The sequence below is a fragment of the Phaenicophaeus curvirostris genome, chromosome 1 (assembly GCF_032191515.1).
Source record: "Phaenicophaeus curvirostris isolate KB17595 chromosome 1, BPBGC_Pcur_1.0, whole genome shotgun sequence".
In the NCBI taxonomy this organism is placed as follows: domain Eukaryota; kingdom Metazoa; phylum Chordata; class Aves; order Cuculiformes; family Cuculidae; genus Phaenicophaeus; species Phaenicophaeus curvirostris.
In genome coordinates this window covers 100435916-100454522 of record NC_091392.1, presented here as the reverse complement: position 1 = coordinate 100454522, position 18607 = coordinate 100435916, and the positions used below count along the sequence as shown (strand labels likewise).

At 36.2% G+C, this 18607-nt stretch overlaps 1 protein-coding gene across 3 annotated transcripts in view; it reads left to right on the top strand.

The window, feature by feature from the left end:
* CADM2 (cell adhesion molecule 2) overlaps positions 1-18607 on the top strand; it is a 662737-nt gene that overhangs the window by 519440 nt on the left and 124690 nt on the right. For all 3 annotated transcript variants that reach the window (XM_069870099.1, XM_069870090.1, XM_069870080.1), the window contains 2 exons: positions 14821-14973; positions 17498-17635. In XM_069870099.1, coding sequence (XP_069726200.1) covers positions 14821-14973; positions 17498-17635 — 291 coding nt within the window. The remainder of the gene's footprint in view (positions 1-14820; positions 14974-17497; positions 17636-18607) is intronic.

The window sequence follows — 18607 nt, the reverse complement described above, 5'->3', positions numbered from 1 at the left end:
AGAAACATTTTAAATTTCTAGCTAGAAGTAATACCCTTTCTCAATAAGGAAATTCACCCTAAGTACAAAGGTAATTTGTTGAGCTTTTCAACAACCCTGAAGATCTAAGTTGCCAGAGCTTCCAGAACTCTTTTGCTGTTGTTATTATCTCTGAAAATAATGCTGTAATTCATTATTGACACAAAAGTTTTCCTGGAGAGCTCGAGCTTGTGGTATCCTACAAGTAGAAAAAGCAGCTGAGAACAGATCACAGCCACCTAGAACACAGTCCTGGTGCATGTGAGTGCTCATCCATATGTACTTACCATGAACTTCTGGCATGCTTCCTTCTCTCCAACTCCCTCTCTGTTCTTCTAACTGGAAATACTTTCACTGATGCAATCAAAGGTTTTTAAATTATTTGTTGTTCTGGGAAAAGAGATGATCATAAGAGGATCTACTTAGAGCAGCACTCATTTCCAGAGGAGATCACATTAAATTGTCAACATTTTAACAATGCCGGGTGAGACTTAGCTCTATGGATGCATAGTCTTCAAACAGTTGTCTTCACTAATATCTGCAGAGTACTATTCCAGGTATCAGTTGTTAATTATAAGAAAACAATTTAAAAGCCAAATAAAGGAAGAGAGGAATGCTTGAAAACTTTTAGTTTTATTTGTCTGTAGTATTATGATACAGGCAAAAGATATATGGAATAGAGAATCATAGAATAGCTGAGGTTGGAAGGTACTCCTGGAGATCATATAGTCTAACCACCCTGCTCAATCTGGGCAGCCAAAGCAGGTTTCCCCAGACTACGTCCAGTCAGGTTTTGAATATCTTCAAGGGTGGAAACTCTACAACCTCTCTGGGCATCATGTGCAGCTGTCTGACCACTCTCACAGTAAAACAGGTTTTTTAATGCTTAAGTTGAATTTCCTGCATTTCAATTTGTGCCCATTGCCTTTTTGCCTGTTAGTGTGCACTACTGAGAACTGTTTGGCTCTGTCTTCTCTACTGCCCTCATCAGGTATTTATAAACACTGATGAGATTCCCTTACATCTTCTCTTCTCCAGCATGAACAATTTCAGCACTGTCAGCCTATCCTTACATGATAGATGTTCCAGTTTCTTAATCACTTTTTGAGCTCACTCTAGTATGTCCCTGTCTCTTTTGTGCTGGGTGAGTCTAGAATTGGACATAATACTTCAAGTGTGGCCTCACCTGTGCTTAGCAGAGGGGAAGGATCATCTCCTTGGACCTGCTGGGAACATTTTTCCTAGTACAGCTCAGGATGCTGATAAGTGTAAAGTTATTTAAATTTGCAGTTGTTACACTTTTTTGCACTTCTGTTACAGAAAAGATAAAGTGTACTTTGGACTTTATATTTGGAAATATATAGAAATAAATTAATTTTATGTACTCTTCCATTTTAAGGTGTTACTTATCAGTATTCCTGATGTATATTTCATATGTAATTGGTTTAGCCCATTCTTATTTTCTAATTTATTTCAGTGGCCTCATTCTCATGGAGAAATTATCTATCGCACGGAGGAAACAAAATTATTTCCTACAGAAAATGGGAAAAGTGTTACTAAGATGATGCCAACAGGTTTCTTTATCAATTTAAGACTGATGAGATTAGGAGGAAGGGTCTAGATGGAGGAAAAAGTGAAGTTAAAGACAGCTTATTTCAAGCATTGGCAACATCCCCATATGTCTGCAGCCAGGAAAGATTTCAAAGAAAAAGAAGAAAGGAAGATGAAGAGGAAAAGGAATAAAGAACAAGGAAAGGGTAGGATCAATGCAGCAGGACAAATACTGTCTGTTGGAAGATAAACATAAATTGAGTATACTAAAGATTGTTATACGAGAAAAGAATTAAATATAAAATTTAATTTAGTAGCTTTTGCTTGAAGAATTTGGAAACACCCTAATTAAAGAAGGGCAAGAAGAGGATCTGAGGAAAGCCCCAAACTTGGCAAACAGAGTTTGTAAGCAAAATGGAAAACAGATGTAAAAATACTGCTTTCATTGAAAATGGTAGTGTTAAAAAATCATTGTTTACCAGAAGCAGTTGGGTATCTGGAATTTTTCCAGAGCTATTTAATCTAATAGTAGTTGAGTAAGATGAGAAAAGAGATTCAGGTGTACAAATAGCACGTTTATTATTTTTAATATTTTTTTAAATAGAGGTCTTCAATTTAGTGCCTGGGGAAGGAGAAAAAGTAGTTGATTGCTGGGTAAAAAGGAGCTAATTGCATCAGCTCTGAAGTGAAGAGAAGAGAGAGAAGAAGGAATCAAGGCTGTAGTATAATTTGAAATGGGTTATTATAACTTAGATACCAAAAATATTAATGTATCCGGTGTTGTAGATTGTTACTGCAGCACTCTTTATTAGAGCTGATGCTGTTAACTAACCTGATTGCCTTCTATGACAAGGTGATCTGGACGAGGGAAAGGCTGTGACTGTTGTCATCTTGGACTTCAGTAAAGCCTTTGACACAGTTCCTCACAGCATTCTGCTTCAGAAACTGTCAGCCTCTGGTCTGGACAGGAACATACTCTCCTGGGTGGAAAACTGTTTAGATGGCCAGGCCCAGAGAGTGGTGGGAAATGGAGTTAACTCCAGCTGAAGGCCAGTTAAAACTGGGGTTCCCCAGGGCTCAGTGCTGGGTCCAGCCCTGTTCAATGTCTTTATCAATGACCTAGATGAGGGGACTGAATGCACCCTTAGTAGGTTTGTGGATGACACTAAGCTGGGTGGAAGTGTTGATCTCCTGGAGGGTAGGGAGATTCTTCAAAGGGATCTGAACCGGCTGGACTGCTGGGCTGAGACCAATGGCATGAGGTTTACCAAAGCCAAATGCCTGGTCCTGCACTTGGGGCACAAAACCCCTGTGCAGTGCTACAGACTCGGAGAAAAGTGGCTAAAAAGCTGCCCGGAGGAGAGGGACCTGGGGTTGTTGACAGATAACCTTCTGAACATGAGCCAGCAGTGTGCTCAGGTGGCCAAGAAGGCCAATGGCATCTTGGCTTATATCAGAAACAGTGTGACCAGCAGGTCCAGGGAGGTTATTCTCCCTCTGTACTCGGCACTGGTGAGGCCGCTCCTTGAATCCTGTGTTCAGTTTTGGGCCCCTCACCACAAGAAGGATGTTGAGGCTCTGGTGTGTGTCCAGAGGAGAGCAACAAAGCTGGTGAAGGGGCTGGAGAACAGGCCTTATGAGGCGAGGCTGAGGGAACTGGGGTTGTTTAGCCTGGAGAAGAGGAGGCTGAGGGGAGACCTTATTGCACTCTACAACTACCTGAAAGGAGGTTGTAGAGAGGAGGGAGCTGGCCTCTTCTCCCAAGTGAGAGGGGAAAGGACAATGAGGAATGGCATCAAGCCCTGCCAGGGAAGATTCAGGCTGGACATCAGAAAAAAAAAATCACAGAAAGGGTCATTGGGCACTGGAACAGGCTGCCCAGGGAGGTGCTTGAGTCACCATCCCTGAAGGGGTTTGAAAGATGGGAGGATGAGGTGCTCAGGGATATGGTTTAGGGGTTTATAGGAATGATTGGACGTGATGATCCAAGAGGTCTTTTCCAACCTGATGATTCTGTGATTCTGTGAATTTCTGGGTGAGTCTACAGACTATACCAGTTAAAGGAAAATGGAATATGAGAACCAATACTATTAATCGTCTCTTGCAAGTGTGGTCAAGTAGTACTCTATTGCTATGTAGCTGTAAATTGTAGATACTCTATATATTTGCTTTTCAAATTACTGTCTTCAGTCCTCTACTTACTGCTACAATTTGAACTGCAGAAGGAAACAACAACAATAATATTTTTCCCCAACTCTGAAAAAACCAAAATGCCTGCAATAAATGCTTAAGTGAAAAAGCTGGGATGCATTCATCTGGGTTTTGTCTAGGCATATATGTTAAAAATGGACAAGTTTCTTCTGGTATTATCAAATAATGTATTCAGTGTAGCTATCAGTACTAAGTATGATGTTGTATACCAAATATTTTTTTATTTTCCAAATGATGTCCCATGGTACTTGCTGAATACATCTGGCCACCACTCTGAACTCCAAATATTGTACCATTGCACTTGTGAGGTCACTACATTCTTGGAATATAGCTGCACAAGAAATGTATTCACACAAACTCGGTGTAGCCTAGTTTTTTTTTATTGAATATGACTTGAACAGACAGGTAGTCTCTTTGGAGGGGCTCAAATCCAAAGGGGGGAGAAAATTGCTTAGGAAAAACTAAAGAAGATTAATCTTTGTGAATAACCAGCAAAGGGGGTGTAGGTTTTATTTGTTTGTTTGTTTGTTTACTTTGTTGGTGTTTCAGGATTGGTCACATTCCTGAATATTGTGATATGCAGATTCTTCAGCCCAAAATATTCTAGAGTTAGAAAATCACAGAATGTTTCGTGTTGGAAAAGATCTCTGGAAGTCACCTAGTCCAACTTTCTTCTCCAACTATGTCCAGATAGAGCGGGTTCCTCAGAAAATTAGAGGTCTATAAAGTTCTGCTTCCAATTTTTTTCTTTTGAATTTTGATTAAGTTCATGATTTGCTACTTCTTCATGCTAAACAATCCCAAATCTCTCAGCCTCTTCTTGTGTGAGTGATGTTTCAGTCCCCTAATTACCTGTTTCCATCACAATTTCTCACTAATAGTTTCTTTCACAGCACACCTGTATCTGGAAAACTCAGACAAATCCTGCAAAAGAGGAAGCGTCTGTGTACTTGTGGTTCAGAGGTGGATTGTCTGCTGCTAGGCTATATGAGACATATAATAAAACTTTAAAGTGCTTTATCATAAAAGATGTTAAAACCATCCAAGACCTTTCTGAGATCGACTCTGGAATTGCACTTAACTCATCTCAGATCTCTTCTGGTACCTCATTCCATATTTCAATTCCCTCAGCAGTAAGATATGTGAGTCAGCACTAACACTATTAATATCTTCAGCATTGACATACACATTAGTATTTGACTCTACATTGGTACTGGAATCAATTGACAGATTGGTTGCAGATTCCCTCATCAATCATTTGTAATTTCTTTGCTGTTGTGTTTGGGTTCCATAATATTTTCAAGGCGGTGACCTGTTCTTAATTGGCCTCTGGAGGAAGCTATCTTGCTCCACTGACTGCAGCAGGAGTTTAGGGGGTCTGAATTCTTAATGTAGTTAGGACATATGAGTATTGCTACTGCATGTCTACCCAATGTAGCCATCTGCTACAAGAAGAACAATGCTAATTTATATATCTACATGAATGAGCAGGAAATGCAGAAACAACAGGGGCAGATCTTTTCACTTAGATCATTAATGAATGAGAAAGTCTCTCCAAATTCTGCTGAGAGAATATGTTTGAACAGGACTGAACTCTTTAGAAATTAGTAGACTATGACTTTCCAAGAAGTATGAGGCAATAATTTACACATGATTCTAATGTGGATATTATACATTCCTGCCACTAAAAACATTTTCATTATGATGGAGTCATTAAGTTTAGCTGGTGAATGAGCAGAAGTGTAATGTAGCCACCTACAAGATTATAGAAATACATGTATAATTTAGTTCTGTAACTTCCTTAAGACTTAGTCAGCTGCAGACACATATGCAAACCACGTTGCTCATGGGCAGGTTTGAGGAGCAACTGGATTTCCATGGTGCTAAGAGTGTAAAATTTGGCCAAGCTGTTCTACGAACCCTACCCTTTAGGATTCCTCGCATCCAAATCTGCCTAAAACCAGTGCATGAGAGTCACCAACAGTGACTGTAAAGGGCAGACTCCTGAAGAGGAAAAAAAGAATATATTGTAATTGTCTTGGTAGAGCTCCATGTTGTTTGGCTAGACAGTTTTTAATACCTAAATAAGCCTAACTCTTGCTTTGGTAAGCAATCATTTAAGTAATGTTAACACAATAATTATTATCAATGTCACTAGCATCAGGAAAAATTACCTGGTTTACTCTTCACAGAAGAAATCTTGGAAAATCAGTGTAGCTTTGTTTTAGTTTGCAGGAAGGTTAGTATTTATCCCTCCTACTTCAATAATGTCATTATCCAATATTTCTCACTTACAATGAATTCTCATTCAGCCTGAAACATACAGGTTTGTGTTTTCAATATTACACGCAAAATTATAGGAAAAAAAGTCTAACTTCTATTAGTGTTTTCTGAGGTAGGTGTGGGCTGTTATTACAGGTCTCCATTGTATTATTTGCATTTTCATATATTACTTATGCAGTACTATTCCATCAGTAGACCTTCAGAAATTACCTTCCCAACTGAGAGCCTGTTTCTGTCTGTAATTTACAACATATGACACAGTATGATATATGCAGTTTTGGAATATTGTAGAATTATTTTTTCCTTTTACCATAATTGCCAGGATCAGTACTACCCAGAATAGGATTCATCTTTTTAGAGTGCTGCTGCATTTGAACATATAGTTAAATGATTTCCTCCATAATCCTCAGGGCTTCTTTCCTGTGTTACTGCTTTCAAAATATCAGTCTCCAACTCGGTATATAAGATTATAATTTCTACCCATTACTTTCATCTATTGAATCTCATTTATTTTAATTCTTTCCATCTCTAACCTTGCCAGATCATTTTGCAATTTTAATTTTTACAGCTGCATATTTGAGAAGTATGATTGTTAAAGATTTTTCTAGGCTACCATGCTGTGGCACATGTCCAGTTGCATTAGTATAATAGGAAATCTTGTAATCCCCATTGCAGGAGGAATCAGATAAGCAGACCTTGTAAGACAACAGTTCATCCTGAACAATGTGATTTTGTTTTATTTTTTTGAGGTACAGTTAAACATTATTCCAACATAATAAAACAACAAAGCCACTTCATGATTTGTATATTTTGGAAGGATTTGAAACTTAAATTTCATATATGAAAATGAGGCTGACCCTCTGATCATCTACAACAATAAATGTCATCCTTATAATTCTAAAAAGACTAGCAGAATATAAATGCAGTGCCTCTTTGGTATCAGAAATAGGCATTATAAAGACCCTAGAAGGCAAGTTGTTCTTCTCTTTTTCTTTATTGTCATGTATCTTGAGTGCTCTGAAAGACAGATACTGAAGACAATGCAGAAAATTATTGTGAGAGAAAATGTAGTTCAATGTAGAAAATCTGGCATGCAGGAAGGTTTTACTATATTTATTCCACTCATGAAGGACAAATAATCCTCCTGGCCTTCTTTTGTCAGTTGGCAACAGCTGGAGAAACCTCTCTTAGCAGATGTGTTCGAGATCGTAAGTCATTGTAAGTCACCTTAAACTGTTCTCATTTTATCCAGACTGCAGGAAACAGAGAATTGTTGATATTTCACTGAAAAAATATCAACAATTAGCCTGCTGTTTAGATTTTCCTCCTTTAAATGAAGCCTGCCCTGATAAATAATAGATAAACTTTTATGCACAGATTCAGGGTCTCTAATTCTTTGGCCTTTTCAAGGCAGTAAGAAAGCACAGAGAAGATGCCTCTGTTAGTGAGACTGTTGGCAGCTCTTCTAATGAAGGGAGTTTACTGTAGTCCTTGACATATGCATTATACAATGTGAAAAAAAATCTGAAAAAAAACATAAAAAGGAGAAATCAGATTGCTGTGGAACATTGTTCTCTAGATAAGCTAGTCAAATATTTCAGTGGTATTCCTCAGCTGAAAACAATCTAGTCTTTTCTTAATAGATAGCAAGACAGAGCATAAAGTAGAAGATGACCAGATGTTTAGAGGTAAAAGAAGTGTATTCCTACTGACCCCACTATTTCATCCTTTTGATTACTGATTACTTTAGAAGGGTTCAAAGAGAAATTTAAATGCATTGGAATGAAAGTAAAACTAATATCCAAGGATTATTATGTTATTCTACCATTTCATAAACCTTACTTAACACCTTCTATGAAACTCAGTGATGCCCTGAATTTATTCAATAAGTACATGAATGAGTTGGAAAATTAATTGAAATTGAAGTATCCACAGCATCTGAGTGACAGAAAACTGAAAAAACACTGTTCGGAATGTCTTTCTGAACTCATCTGTGTTACTAATCATTTTCCTAATGGGGAAAAATATCACCATGTATCTGCAAACTGGCCAGCTTTCTGTTCAAGAGCCAATTAGCCAAAGATCTGTCCGCAGTATTGTGACCTTCAGGTCTTATTATTTCCACTAATTTTACTTAGAAATTATGTCACTTTTAAAGGACTTCAACAGTATATACATCAGCCAATCTAATAAGCTGTATAAAAAATTCTAATATAATGCCAACTGCCTTTTTCTCCACGTTAGCTTTACCTGTGAAAGAAGACTCCATTTTAATGTTTCTGGCCTAGTACTGAAATCTGTCATGACTCTAGACTAATTAAGAGATCATCTATCTTTCTGACCTTTGGATTCTGTTGGAATCATGACCAGCTAGTAATAAGAGCAAAAGCAATAGTTTCACAGATGCAATGCTATGGAGTTCATTTCTAGTGAGAAGTAAAAATGGCCTCACCTCATGGAGAAACAGAAATAGAAAATGTGATTACTAAATATCGACACTGCCACACTAACCTTGTATCCCTCTGTGTACAAAAGTAATCAAATTATGTTACTGGAAAAGGCAGATGAAGAAAAAAGATTTTCTTTCCACATACAAATAATAGATAAGTTTAAAAATGTTACGAGATCAGATAATGTGCAAATACCTACTAGGAAGGTAAGACATCATTAGAATAACTGTATATCAGTTGGGAATTGGCAAACTGTTATAGAGCAACAGATGAATTAGTACATGATTTTTTTTGAAAGAAATAGAAATGTTTTTAAAAGGAGTACAAAGAACGAGAAAACTAGACCCAGAACACCAACAATAGTTTGTTTTTTCTTTCATTTGTTCCCCTCCTGTATTTTTTCTTTCCCTTGTGATGATGGTAGCAGTATGTGGCTTGATAGATTTTGATGCAGAACTATTGGCAAATGTTACAGATCATCCCTATAGGCATCTTGGTGCATTGAATTATTTAGGAACAAAGCAAAGGCCTTCTAAAGTGTATCTATGTATACCCAGAACTGAAATATAAATCTCTTTAAGTTTTTTTCAGATTTCAAGATGGTACTGCCTTCAGAAATTCAGAATATGAAAATAAGGAGGAATTTTTCAGTTTCAAAAGTATTAAATTTCTGGGAGTTTAGCATGACCTGTAGAGTATCACAAATCTTTCTCCTTCCAAGTAATGGTTACATTATTCCCATGACAGAGGGAACAACTCTAACATAAAGAAAAAAATTTTGTTGAGTGAATCCTTGGGTAGCAGCATATGCCAAGTTAGCATTGTCAAAACATCTGTAAATTACACTAGAGGATTCAGGAGTTTAGTTGGATTTTTTTTTCCCCATTCTTCAAATATACAACACCAAAGACTAGTAAGATTTAGGCATTTTACAGAAATAAGTCCAACTGCCTTTTCTGCTCAGTATGAAAGTGGAGTTTTTTTTCCTTGAAAGTTTGGATTTCTAAGTTACTTTCCTCTCTTTGTTATAATGCCTATTGCAAGATTTCACTACATGACTACATATGATCGTTACATCATTTAGTGCAAAAAAATGAAGTACAGCTTTTTGTGATTGTGAACAAGGAGACCAGTTTATTGCAATGGTCATCAATCTCAACAACTGCTAATCAATGCAGCTGAAATACATGACTGTCTTTTACTCATAATAATCAAAACTATGCAAATTATCAAGATTGCATGTTTCTGTGTCAGAAAACAATCTGAAAGAAAATTTTTCCACAGCAAAAGAGAATGACAAATAAATTAAATTAAGAATATCTTGTTAGGATTAAGTATTTTATGCATAATTATTTCATACCTTGCTAATTAACTACATCATATGTGCCTGAGAATTACAGAAAACTGAAATAATGTATTTAGGGCATATTCACATTTACTATGCAATTATATTTCTTGTTGCCTTTTATACTTCCTGTAAGTGCTTGCAAGATAAGAATCCAGGAAGGAGATGTCAGTGGTGCTATTCTCTCTTACTGTTTTGGCATAGGTCTATTTCCCAGAAGTTGAATACATATTCTATCTTTTTACTCTTTTTTTCTAGCATCTCTGTATTGTGTAAAAATGTAGGCATGTAAACTATTGATAAGGTAATGATTCAGGTGAAAAGACCCAGGAAGGTCTGCTTGTCTTCTAACAAAGTGAAATGGAAAAAATAAACAGCTTTCAAGAAGGTTCTGAAAGAGCAGGCAGAGACACGGCCGCGTCTAGGAAATCGTGCAAGTCAAGTGAGGACAAGTGAGGACAGAGCTTGCAGAGTCTTTAAGGACAAAGCTGTCTTTTCTGTGCTCACCTGGGCTATCTAGTCACTACAACAATACAAATAAGCACTATGCAGAAACTACATATGGAATAAAAATGGAGCTATTAGTATAACCTTCTTAAAAAGTGGAGGAATAAGTTCTGTCACTTGAGTACAACACAGCAGTTGTATTTTAGAATGAGACACTTTAAAGAGAAGCCTGATGTGTCCTGCTAACTTCAGTGGGGATCTGGAATTATTTACTATCATCTGAATTGTACAAAGTATGGACATTGGGCATTTCAGTATATAGGAAATCTGTTTACTAGTGTATACCAAACTACAAATTCATGCAGAATGTCCCCTTGTCTGTTCTATTTTTGTTTTCAGCTGTTAATTAAATAATAGAGAACATTTTTATTTTTCTTTATGGTAGTTTATTTAAACTGCTTTGGTAAATCTTCAAGTTGGCTTGATCCTTGTGATAAAATTGTCCTGTTCGGGGCAATTCTCTCTTCAAAGACAGAGCAATCAAAAACTTTGCAGGAAGCTTTTAAAGCTCATGACCTTTCAATAGAGAATAATAAAGTAGATGAAACCAGTCTTTAAACAAGTAGAACGTAGATCTGCTGAAAGAGACCATATATGGAGTATTGTAAATAAATCTCCCTTCTTTTCACCAGCTCCTTGATGACTATTTCTTCAAGCCTTTTCTCATCAGTTGATACCTTTCAGTAGGTGGCTTCTGTTCAGGCTCCACAGGCTTCTTTTCTCCATCAGTCAGGTTTGGCAAGGGCTTTCTCTCTGCTATACACAACACCCCTGTTCCACTCAGTCTCTGTGCCTGGGGATTGCTAGGTGGCTAGAAGTGCTCCTGGCTTCTCCAATGCTGCAGACTGCTCATTTTCAGTTCAAGGTAGCCAGTACTCTCTCCCGGTGGGTTCCCCCTGACCAGAGTGCAGGAGCCAGGAATAGACAGGCAGCTGCTTTTTCTCTAATGCAACATCACCGTTTTAGCAAAACATACCTAACAAAGAAAATGGAACATGACCACTTCTAGCATCCATCACAACTATCAGTTTCATAGGAGGAACTGGTGTCTTTCTGAACAGATCTAGGTAAGGTATAGACATAGGTATTGGAATAAAGTTTGCAAATAAGATTCTAAAAAGACTGTGGTAAGTGGTAGCCTTGTCTAAGCACTAGAGGTAGAGCTTTCTTATTAGTTTGCTCTCGAATCTGTGTAGACAGGAAAGCATACAGATATTTAGGACTGAAATTGATGGCACAGATAATTAATTGCATTTAGGCTTAGCATTTATAAAAATGTTTGTGATAAATGGCTTCCCTGTAAAGGAGTATCATGTCAGTACTATTTTCAGCATTATTTGCAAAGGCTCTGTGTTGGTATTTCCGTTACAAAAGCCTTTCTTTCTGTTCTTTCTATGAGAATTCACTTCAGGCGGAAACATGGAATATCTGATCTCAGTTCTTGATCAGCAATTGATTTTACCAGTATTCCAGAAAATTGACTAAGCTGACGTTTCTATATTATACAAAAGTTAGAAAATTGTGGAATGGAGGAAATGAGAGAGGAGAGCAGTAGGAATGTAGGTGATGCAGGTGGCTTGTATTTCAATTGGTTTTTTCCTACTAGTAAGATCAAAATGGTGTGCTATTCACATCACCTGTAGACCATTTGTGCTCTAGTGGAACTCATTACAGTTCTTTTTAGTGTATGAAGTTTTGCACATTGCCCTATGTACAGGAAAATATTTTGACAGCTACATAAATCTTCATCACAGGACTGTAGCAACTGAAAATTATAACAGAATAAAATGCTATGTAAGATGACATACTGCATTATTTTTAGATAATTTCTGATTAAGTGGAGGCAAAAATCACCACTTTTTAATTATGGGGTGCTAAGGGTGTGTTTTGGATTTGTTTGGTTTTTTTGTATTTTCTATACTGTTCTCCAAATTATATATACAGGTGTGGTGGTAGTCAAAGCATTTGGAAGCACTGGGTAATTTTGAATATGTTGGGTTTTTTTGGAAAGCCAGTAATGTGAAATAAACTACCATTCTTATGTCTGCTCAGTTTGCATCTGACTAGAATTGACAAGCTGAAAAATGAATTCTGAGTCTCCATCTACTTCCTCAAAGATAACAACAGCTTCACTGTTGTGAGGACTTTTGCCTAGTAAAATCACAGTCATCAGCTTTGCCTGCTATTCTGGGTTGGTAGAAGCTTGCTTCTATGTAGTTTTTGTTTTCTTGAGTTTGTTTTTCTTGGTTGTTATGTCAGCATATTGGTGTATACATAGTTTTTCATCTTGTGGCTTTTGTTTTGCTTGCTTGTTTGCTTTAATGTTGTACCTATTTTCTATCATCATATGCATTTTATATTACATACCATATAAATATTTATTTCTTGCCATGGCTGGCCAGATGATATCCAGAATGTGTCTATCATATACAATCTCAGCCACTTTGATATGCCGTGGAGCAGATCACAGCATGCTAGTGTGTTAGGTCTGCTTAAGCTGTCACCTTTTAGTCATTAGACACTGCAAAGACAAAGTCAAGCTTTAGCTGATGCACCCTGAAATAGCCAATAAATTCATCTTGAGATCACTGTAAAGAAATCTGAATGGAAGCCTCAGCACACAACAAATCCAAAGGACATTTTTAATGAATATTCATTGTACCTGCTTATTGTGGTGTAAATCTTCCTGTCCTGGTAGTACTTGGAGGGCTTTGTAAAAGGGCAGAAATATCTAGATTTAATAGCAAAAGAACCACACTAAAGCTCATTTTTCTCACTGGAAAATATAAATGTTTGAAAAAACAAATACTTTGGGAACTTTAGAAAGAGGTGAGTGAGAACAGCATTAGGGGCCTGAACATCTTGGTTCTTCTCACAAATCAAAGCATAGCTCTCCCAGTGATTATAATAGTCCCATTTTACTTTTAATATTAGAGACTTACTATAAAAATAGACTGACTAAAGATTCAAATACTACCATGTCAAAGCTCTGAATGTAGAGATACAGACTCTAGAGGTATACGGCAGAACTTCCTGGGTAATGCAGGCTTTTGTATTTTCTGCTTAGGAGAATTATGCTGTTTACTTCTCATAGTAGTATTTCTATGCTGTGGAAAGATTTGATTAATATATGTAGATTCCTGAAACAGCTCTGCAGCAGAGAAATTGAATGTTTGGAATGTTTTGACTGTTTTTAAATAGGCAAAGGTTAGTCTAAACGTAGGCTTTGGAATATTAAAAATTTTAAAGCATTAGCTAAAGTGAGGTTTTGAATTTAAGTACATCTCCCTGCTCCTCTTCCTCCAGTGGTTTTGTGCAAACAGAATTTTTTTAGGAAGGATTTTGTGATAGAAAAACATATTTTTATTCATAATCAACAACGTAAAATCTTAATTACCTTAAAACTTTAAATGTATTATATATACAATCTGACACAAAAAACCCGTGACTAACCCTATAGCGAGGCAACCAAGAGTGGGAAGGGAGAGACAAAGAGATGGTAGTAGAATATGTTCTAACCTGTCATAGTGAGGCAAGACTCAATTGCCTCACTCAGTATGAGTAGATGCACTTTCAAATGGAGACGTTTTCTTACCATCAGTCAGAAAGTGTTGGTGTGCAAGAGTGAGCAATGAGTTAAGAAGCTTCTTGTGAAACTGAAGAAATCCATGGCAGAAACTTTTTAGTTATTGACTGAGGCTTAGAGTGAAGAGTTCCCAAAGATGAAGTTGGTGCTCAAAGGAACCCATCTTTTGTCAGTAAAAGATGTGAAGGCAAAACTGACGGAGATGCTCAACAGCCTTTCAGAAAATGATCTGCGGAATTGCTTTGAATCTTGGCAGCATTCTGTGCAGTTATGTGTCAACTCAGCAGGGAACTATTTTGAAGATGATCATAGTTGATTTTCTTAATTTGTTAAATAACAATTTACGGGCAAAGTCTCGGATTTTTTTCTGTCGGACCTCATATACATGTAGAAGTGGAACTTTTAATATATCTATGTAGGCCAGCTATGCAACGTTATTCTTCTTAATTGAAAATATATTTTGTTCATAGATGAAACAGGATTCTCAATACTGACCCACATGTGTAAATATGCGGGAAAAAATGTTTTTAGGGAGATGTTATTTTAGGCACTGACAAAGCCAATAGGAGCGGAAATCATGGTCAATGATGTTGGTTTTTTTTCAGAGGAAGATCAAAGGTAACAATAGTCTCTTAGTTTCTAGATATATGTGCATTATAAGTCACTCAGTACACCATTCAGAAACTTGGTAAGCTGTTGTGCTTTATTTCGTAGACAAAACAAACTACTGTGCTTAAAGACAACTCCATCCATATCCCTGTATTGTAGGGCATGATTTCACTAGGCTGCTTCATAGAAACTCTTTTATAACATATCACTTTTGTTAATGTGCTGTTTCTTACCTTATACTATGATTTTTTGTTTTTCAGCTCTGAGGGACAACAGAATTGAGCTGGTCCGAGCTTCATGGCATGAACTGAGTATCAGTGTCAGTGATGTGTCTCTGTCAGATGAAGGGCAGTACACCTGCTCTTTATTTACTATGCCTGTCAAAACTTCCAAGGCTTTTCTTACTGTTCTTGGTAAGTATAAATAGCTAGGCATGAAGAAACTAGTGTTAAGTTTCTCAGGCTTTGGGAAGTTATTATATGAATAAGCTTTTCTAAAGCTTGGCAGAGGTTATATGTAAACATCTGATACTGTTTCCCTCAAGTTTGTTGTTTCACATTGCTGTGCTGAAAACCAACATGCCTCTTCCCATTTGCACTTTGGCAGGATAATTAATTAGGAAGCACACAAATACCACAGTATGAATGCTCCATAAAATGGACAGAACTTCTCCATCCCAAACACAAGAAGTACGAAGAAGGTCCATGTGTTCATCTCCTAACAAAGTTTTGTATAAGGCAAAGGGTAGAAAGTCAGAAAGCACAAAATAAAAACGGGCTTTAGAGCTTTATCATTTTTTCTTAGCTGTGCATTTTCTTGTCTCATTCTGCTTGCTTTTTTGTCTATAAAGTGCATATTTTCACTGGGTTTGCTGGTTCTTTTATGCTTTATCCTCTAAATGCTCCGCTGTTTTCCCCAAAGGTTATGGATACACATAGAAATGCAATAGATTTTGAGAGATGCCCAGGAAATAAAGTTTCTGCTCAAAGCTTTATATGATTCCATGAATGTCAGTAGCACAATCAGCTGAAATTGCTATAGTTCATTGAAACACACCTGCGTACCTAAGAGGTTATATGATTTTAGAGATTGATTTTTATTTTCTCCTTTTTGTGTCCCTGAACTTGACTCTTTCTTTCTTTTTGTTTTATTTTTATATGTAGATAGGCACACAGTTGAATTTAATGGGACTGATGTAAGTTGTTCTCTGTGCCAGTAATATTCACATTAATTCAGCCAGGGATTTGTGCATAGGATGTGAAATAACGTCTCCTTTTCAGGCCCTATGAGACTATTTTACAAAAATCTTCATAAGTTTGCCATTAAGAACAAAAAGTACCCTCTCAAAGGAGAATATTCTGGAATAAAAACTGTGTACCATCAATCAAGACACAACTCATGATCTAAATATTAGATTAATAGAACAGTTCAACTTTTTAAATGACAGGTAGACATAGAAAGGTCTTACAAAGACAAAAAAAATAATCTAGCCAATATTTATTAACCAAATTTCTTTATCTTTCAGGGTACTTTCAGTTTTATCTTCATTTTGTAGGATTTAATAAAATTTTCCCAATGTCAGCTACTTACCTTCCAAGAAAGAAAGTTGCAAGGTTTAAGATGACTGTCTTTTTTCATTTTATGTTCGTAATATTGTATTTCAAAGTAACATTTTAAACTCTTGAACACTTTCTATCTGAGAAGGGGATATTTTCTCTTGAAATGTATTACATCTTTTAATCAGATAAACAATTCTTTTATGTACTAATAATCTCTTTATTGACTGCTGTGTTATGGATTAGATGATTTAAGTGTCAAGGTATTATAGTAGACACCATTTTCTGTCCAGAAAGAGAGAAGAAGATTTGTTACAGAAATGTACTATGCAATGGGTAGTACTGCTTGGCTTTAATGTACGTAATCTGTCATTTTGGAAAAGAGATGTAAACAAACTAAATTGAGAAATGCAGGATACAGAATCAATTGCTGTGACTTATCCCGCTACCTGTCTACAAATACTAGTGCATCGAAGCACTGAAGGTGCAAGTTATAACAATTACATTTTCAGAGATTTTAAAATTACGATCATCAGTATCACTTTACAATAAATTATTCTAGTGGTTTTGGAAGACAAGTGTATTTATACTCGTAGTGTTCAAATTTTTCCCAATTCTTTTCATGTTTTTTTTTATTTTCTTTTAAAAATCTTTTAAATCTTCCATGGTTCATTGAAAAAAAAATTTCCAAATTTAATATGATGTGTATAGTATTTCATGATCATGTGGCCTCTTCCAAAGTACTTGAATTCAGCTGAAGAATTCTCCATAGCCAATGGAATTGTGATTACATGGGTTGTTTTGGGTTTTTTGTTTGTTTTGGTGTTTTGGGGTTTTTTTTATTATATGTTCTTTGAAGATGGAGTAACTCCTTTATTTATTTTAATCCTCTCTTTTCTCAGGTTTTGTATAAAAATTTTCTTAAGTCTTACTGAAACATATGTTCTGAACTTAGATCAGTTCTGCTTTTTTTGCCAGTTATATTTTATTTTCACGACTATACTTCTAATATACTTTATTGTCTTGCTTGACCCCTTTAAACATTATAATAGCAGGTTGGACTAGACCTGCATGCAGAATAAAAGTAGATAAGACAGTTTTTGAAATACAAAATTTTCCTTAGAAAACTAGGAAATAGGAAAACTTAGAAAACAAAATAGGCTTTGTTTTCTTTAATTCTTTAAAATCAACTAACGTTCAGATTGATAGCATACTTGCCACAACAAACAGGATTCACTGACATTCAATTTTGATAGAAGACAAGAAACTAATTACTCTGTTTTCAGAATTTAGAGCATATGAAGAATTGAATTTTAACTTGTTCATATTTTTATGACAGCAGCTAACACTATCAGAAATGTTTTGCTTATTTGCTTGTTAGGTGTTCCTGAGAAGCCACAAATTACTGGATTTACCTCACCAGTTATGGAGGGAGAGAGAATGCAGCTAACTTGCAAGACATCTGGTAGTAAACCAGCAGCTGATATCAGATGGTTCAAGAACGACAAAGAAGTTAAAGGTATTTAAAAGGACTTTAATGTAATTTGGTCCAATTGTCAAAATCATATGTTATTTAGAATAATATTTTTTAATTCATGTTTGTAAAAATCCTCATATTTAATTGTTAAATGAGTCAATAATAGTATGTAGATCAGAAACCGACTGTAATTTGTTTGAGCGATAGTGTAACCATCTTTTTATTTTTTGCACAAATAGTAATAACTGATATTTTGAATTGCTCTGAACTCTGCTCAGCATAGTAAAATCAATTGTGATGCTTTGCAGAGAAAGTTTTTATGGATTACTGTTATCACAGCCATACCACTCACTCCAGATACTTTAACTTTTAATTTCTTTTTGCTTTCTTATATGGCATGTGTCTGATTTGGTCAGTTCCCAGTTTTATGATGCAGTCTTGCAAGTAAAGTGACCAGGTGAGGCAGAATTGTCTGGAGGTGGCAGGGACGGCACTTGCTGTAAGGAAGCTTTGGAACCTGCTTTAGTGAGGAAGAGTCAGGATGCAACAATTAAGGGAATCTCAGTTGGGAAACTGGGAATCTGCACCTGAGGCAAGGATACTGAGAGCGTGTGACTAAAACCAAAGCTGAAAGTAAGGCTTTGCCTTTAAGGGTGCAGTTAGACAGGAGAGAGTTGCATAGAAAAGCTGTTTCTGTCTTCTTTTGCACTTTTTATGTTGTTTTCTTAAAATTTGATTTTCTAGTCCATATTCCCATAAATGCTGGGGTAGTCTAATTTTTATTTTAGTGAATGGATGGAGAGAACTTCCCATAACAGAACACTTAATCACATCTACCACAGCCATCTGAGGTGCCCATTATAGAGTAGATGAATAAAAAGGATAAGGTATTGATATTTATTCACGTCACCTTTATTCATTTTGCTATAAGACCAGATCAATAAATGACTCAAAATCCACCTTTTCTGTCTAGAAACAACTAAACAACTTTTATCTGCTTTATATCATATTTGT